The following is a 5,841-nucleotide window of genomic DNA, read 5'->3' on the forward strand; positions in this document are numbered from 1 at the left end:
GAGTTTCAGTGCTGATCTAGAGAATACGAATAATGCTGTCATTCAACAGTTTTAGGACATGCACAAATACCAGTGATTTCCCAGCCTTTCAGAAGTTAAAGGTCTAGAGGAGTAACTTCTCCATAATTTTTCCAGTATAGAAAATAAATTGTTAATCTCATTTTTTTCAATTTAAGCCAAGATGTCTAAACTTAAGAAATGTAAGCAGATGGAAGAAAAACTGCTCCTTTTTCTGTTGAGACAGAATATGGAGTAGGTATAACTCTTGATTATCACACATTTAAAAAAAAAAAGTAATCTCTAAACATATTAAGAAAAGGAGTTTGAATGTTATAGGAATTGTTACTCTGTACATATTCATTGATTATAATGATACTGGGTAAAAAAAGTAATCTCTAAACATATTAAGAAAAGGAGTTTGAATGCTTGTAACTTATTAGCAAATGTATATTGCTAATTGTCTGTGATTGGATTCGAATGGTGGTATCTACATGGATAGTGTCAGTGTCCCCTCATTGCTGTCACTGGATAATGAACTGCAGGGGGTTCACAGGCACCTTTTACATTTCCTGTAATCACTCATGGTACAAGATAGAAAAGCAGTGTTCCCACTTCCGGAACAGAAGGGTCAGTTTGGCAGCCACCATGCATGTCCATCCTACTTTTAGTCCTCCATTATGTGAAGGAGGAAGAGTGAGTGATGAGAGCAATTTGTTGAAGGTGCAGACTTTTGTTGAGGAGCTACCCCATCTGTTGCAGTGGATACCAGTCCAGGGTTCAGAAATGGTCTGTGATGTAACTCTGTTGGATCTAGTCGCTAAGAGAGGGTCATCCTCCAGGCTACTGTGCTGGTGTGCTGTTCAGTCTCCGTGGGGCTCTTGAGAACAAGCAAGATGGGTGCTATTGCTCTGGCTGGAGAAATCCTTGCAGCCCACTTATTCCATCTCCTCCAGAGCACTGTCGTGCAGGCTTCCCTCTTCCACGGTCAGAGTGCCATCAGAAAGCGCAAGGTGAATTCTGGTAAAGAAACAGTCTTCATCAGAGATGTGTAGTATCCTTAGCCCACAGCTACCACCATTACACAGAAGGATCCCTTCTTGGCACCAAGACCTTTCCACCAGTTCAGCCTACTTAGTACAGTGAGCAGTTCTGTGTCAGCCAGCCCCTCTGGAGTCTCTGTTCCTGAAGGAATGTGGTCTCAGGCTATTGCTAGGAGCTGATGTAACGTAGATCCAGCTCCCTGAAAAAGCTTGTACTGCATGTCATCTTCCCCTTCAGAGCTGGTAGAGCATGATAAAAGAACACTCAGCCAAGGGGCTTTAAGCATTCCTTGCTTTCCTCTTCTGATCTTCTAGGGTAGTTACCTGACCTCCAGGGTACATTGTACTGCTGCTTAGTGCAAGGTTTTGCACTGGATGCTTTGACGGAATTGTCCTTCTGTCACTGTTCAAAGTGAAATGGCTCCCTGTTCTTGAGAAAGCTGGTAGTTGACAGAAATTGGAATCTGTGAGCAGATATTCACAAAGAAAGAGAAGTTGCAGGTGGCAGGCACCAGATTACTGTAGCAAGTTTTTGTGCTTTGTAGCTTTCTGAAAAATCATGTATCATGGAGATTCTTATCATTGTGGAACAATGTCAGTTGTCCTTTAGTTTGTCAGCATTTGAGAGGCTATGTATGGTGAATTAATGTAGCAAGTATGCATGAAATACAGTGCAGCTACCCAACATGCTTTTCGTCTCAAGTTACACGCTTGAGCAGAATTATAAAATGGGTGCAAAAAAAAGTGCAGTTGAACTGAACAGAGTTACAGGATGAATGTGGCAATGTGGAGAGCATGTTCTTCAAGAAGGGTCTAGGAGAGCTTTGCTTATTTAATCTAGCAAAGTTAAGGCTGAGGAGGGGATAGAGTTGTTCTCGCTGCATTAACTGTGGGGAACTTAAGAAGCTAAGAGTAATATTGCTGGCATGAGGACAAGTGGGTATAAGCTGGTTTTAAAAAGAAAAAAAGTTAAATTTGGAAATTGGAAAAGTGTTCCTATCGATCAGAAGTTCTCTGGTAAGAATAGTGGGACAAAAAGATGCTGTAACAATGGATTTTGACTGGGTTTATGAACTGAGATTACATTACGTGAGAGAAGGGGCAGAATTGGATGACCCAGAAATTCTTTTTAGTCTGGTTTCATTTGCTTGGAGTCAATAGGCGGAAGTGCTGTATGACGTCTTAATTCTCTAATCTCCAAATGGTAGAGCTTGATCTGTATTATAGACGACGACTCCTAGGAAGCACCAGGAACGTCTTAGAACGTCAGGAATAAGCACATACAAATGACCATGTTTGTTCTGTAGATCTGATAATGTTTTAAATGCCTGTGCTATATTGCAGAGAGGCATGATGCCCTGTATGTGGTAGGCTCTCTGGATGAAACACTGGAGCTCAGAGGAATGAGGTACCATCCCATTGATATAGAGACCTCTGTAATAAGGGCACATAAGAGCATTGCAGAATGGTAAGAGCCTCAGTATTACTTTCCTGTATCCTTTTATTTCATCTAAAGCAGCAGAAGTCAAACTTTATCGAACAGCATGCTAGACTGAGAGCTTGCTGTAGAGGGAACTCGCCAAAACTTTGTTTAGAAATGACTGTGGTGAGAGTAACTGAAATATAACACCTCTCTTTCCCCCCTGCCTCCACTGCTCAAAAAAAAAAAAAAAGCCCACCCCTTTATCAGAGTTTGATCTTCATAGTCTGAAAGACAGGGAGGGCAGGGCATGAATGGGGCAGCAGAGCACTTGCAAGTTGTGTCGACTTCCCTGGCTGTGTCAGAATGTACGCACTTGGATGTGGTAAACACATCTCAAGGATTTCTTGAACGGTGTGTTCTAACATATATTATTCTCATTTGGCCCTAATGGACGATATATGCCATTTGGCTGTAGGTCCTCTTCCGTCTCAGAGTGGTAGTGTTTACTTTTGTAATCTTTGGGAGGTTTTGTCTTTCCTGTCTGAAGATTTACACAAGTACATTAATATCAAGTATGCACATGCTGAATGTGAAATCTTAATGGTTCCCATTTCAGTACATAAGTGCAAAGAACTCTTAAATACATGATTGTGTACATATAAGAGAAAAAGACCTACTTATATTTTGTATGTGGACAATTAAAAAACAAGCGGCAGAGAATATCCCAAGAAGTTACAGCTTTAACACCTCTTGATTTACGAATATTTTCACATTGCTATTATATCACTTGTTCTCATTTATTATATTGTTCACGTACTTACAAAATTTATTTCCAGTGAGTCTTTCTTTGATAACTAGCTTCCTCTGACTATGTGGGGTTTTTTTCTCACCATTAATATTTCTATCATGTTGACAGCGCTGTGTTTACATGGACCAACTTGCTGGTGGTGGTTGTGGAATTAGAAGGCTCAGAACAAGAAGCGTTGGACCTGGTTGCCCTGGTAACAAATGTGGTTCTGGAAGAGCATTATCTCATAGTAGGTGTTGTAGTCATTGTGGACCCCGGTGTTATTCCTATCAATTCCCGTGGTGAGAAACAACGAATGCACTTGAGAGACGGATTTTTAGCTGACCAATTGGATCCTATTTATGTTGCCTACAACATGTGAAAACAGAAAATCACATCAAGGCTAAAGCACCAAAATCAAGGGACTTCCCGAATAATAACATTGGAATCCATTTTCTGTGTTTTTAAAAGCTGTTGAAGACCTTAGGAAAATGGAGATACTAATCTTCACAGACCTTCATCTCTCAGATTGCATTTGCTTTCATAAATCCAATGTAACATAATCCAATGTCTTAGGATGGAGAGTTTACTGGAATTCCTGAAGGAAACTTATTAGAGCTATCATGGACCAATGTTTTTTTACAATAATTATGAATGTCAGTACTTGATGCACTGCATAAAAGGACATAAACCGGGGTGGGGAGAGAACACCAGCTGTGAGGAGGACTCTTGGAAATAATACTGAAAGTCGTGAGTAACCGTTCGGAGTTCACCCTCCATGTGATTGTTTGCAATATATTGGCAGTATCTGGGTTGGGACGTAACTTTCAAGATTGCACACATCTCTACCATGTTCTCTACTGTACTGAAAGGAACTTTGCACATATTTGAGATTTAAAAATGCAGCCTTTTTATTTTAAATCACTGACTCATCCCTATTCAGAAGAAACAAATTCATTCCAATCCCAGATTCAATATAACAACAATTATGCTGCTGTTCAGCTTTTTTGTACCAAGCAAAAACAAATACTGCAACTCTAACAAGGTTACTTATTGTGCCACGCTGGACTCTGTAATGCTATAAACTTTATAATAAAATATAAATTAATATCCAGTTTTAACTACTTGATACAGGAGCCTTCACTGCTCTTGTTGTCGTAACTTCATGTTAAAGTTGCTTGTTTTCATAGCATTAGCTGTTAATTACCGCCCTGCATAATGCCAAGTATTTGAAAAGTCATTCCAAAGCCAATAGTCTCTGAATGATTTGTAGAAATGTTTACAAAGCATGGTCTTAAAATATGTTTTCCCCAAATATCCTGTGCTAAAACTTATGATAGTGATTTTTTTTTTTCCACCATGGAAAAGATATTCAGTGTTAGTTAGCTTGATCTGCTGTGGTACAAACTTTTTTTTTAGAGTTGTATTTAGACAGACTTTTCTGTTCAAGCTGAAATACCCAGTTGGTTGAGTCACACTTGACTAATTAAGGCTTTGAAGTTTCTGCCTGATCTAATACTGCAGTGAACCTAAATCAGAAAGAGAATGTGAAATTATTCAAATACTTCATGTATTTGAAGGTGAGCATGAGACTAGCAAATAATTATTTTTATAGCATTGTTAAAGACTTTGAGCTACATAAAATTTTTTTACTAATGCATGAGTTTGGCAAAAGAGCCAGGTTTTTCTGCAAGGCAATTCTGCCTGGATCAGTGCCTAAGAAAGATGGATGTCAGTCTCCTGATACGAGGATATCAGATTGACTCTTGGTCAAATAAACTATAAAATCTTCAACAAAAAGCTTTCATATATAGTAGTTCTTTGCCCTCATGGTGTTTTACTGTGGTGTATTATACAGCTGCATACTCTACTATGACTGTAATTATGTACAGAAATTGTGTAACTTATTGTTTAAGTACAGTAACCTCTAGCAGTGGACTATGGGGCACCCCTCATAACAAAACAGCTGGCAAAAGGAAAGAACTACCTAACCCCAATTTTAATGTTGTAGTTTTTTAGCAAATAAAGCATTGCAAGATTTTTGTATTGAGATATTGATGACAGTGAGACAAGTTGCCTTGTAAAGTAAACCTAAAACAAAAAGCACATTAAACATTTCAGAACAGCTCTTGAAAATCTGACTTGCTGAATGTTGAAACTTACACTGTTAGATCAAAAACTAACTTATGTGCAGTACACGGTTTTCACCTGTGTTTTGGACAGTTTAATGCCTGAAGAGCTTTTTCTGCAGAATTTCAGTACAGTTGCTTTACAATTAAGGCAATTGCATATCCTTAAAGCCTGGATGTTCCTGAATTTCATGTTTTCAGTACACAAATTGAAATGCTTTCTGGGGTCTGGCTTTATGTCCCTGCCCTGACCCGAGTGTGGGTCCTCCCCACTCACAACCGGCACCTGCCACGCACCAAGTTTTCTAAACTTGGGGGTGAAGAGTACGGCTGGGGCAGGGGGGGTTCAACATCCCTCCCCTCGGCATGGCGCCGCTTACTTCACACAGCAAAGCCAAGGGCGAGTCTTGACATAAAGCCCTGCTGGGCCAGTGCAGCGGGGAGACGGGAGGGAGGGCGGCC

At 39.8% G+C, this 5,841-nt stretch overlaps 2 protein-coding genes across 2 annotated transcripts in view; both read left to right on the top strand.

Moving 5' to 3' along the window:
• Nucleotides 1-5,375, top strand: part of LOC103922913 (disco-interacting protein 2 homolog A-like) — a 35,595-nt gene extending 30,220 nt beyond the window's left edge. The window contains exons 20-21 of the mRNA XM_009331127.1: nucleotides 2,385-2,508; nucleotides 3,380-5,375. Coding sequence (XP_009329402.1) covers nucleotides 2,385-2,508; nucleotides 3,380-3,632 — 377 coding nt within the window. The 3' untranslated portion in view covers nucleotides 3,633-5,375. The remainder of the gene's footprint in view (nucleotides 1-2,384; nucleotides 2,509-3,379) is intronic.
• Nucleotides 4,819-5,841, top strand: part of ZNF141 (zinc finger protein 141) — a 2,589-nt gene continuing 1,566 nt past the window's right edge. The window contains exon 1 of the mRNA XM_009331128.1: nucleotides 4,819-4,830. Within this exon, the coding sequence (XP_009329403.1) occupies nucleotides 4,819-4,830 (12 nt within the window). The remainder of the gene's footprint in view (nucleotides 4,831-5,841) is intronic.

Source organism: Pygoscelis adeliae, unplaced genomic scaffold, assembly GCF_000699105.1.
Source record: "Pygoscelis adeliae isolate BGI_AS28 unplaced genomic scaffold, ASM69910v1 Scaffold469, whole genome shotgun sequence".
In the NCBI taxonomy this organism is placed as follows: Eukaryota; Metazoa; Chordata; class Aves; order Sphenisciformes; family Spheniscidae; genus Pygoscelis; species Pygoscelis adeliae.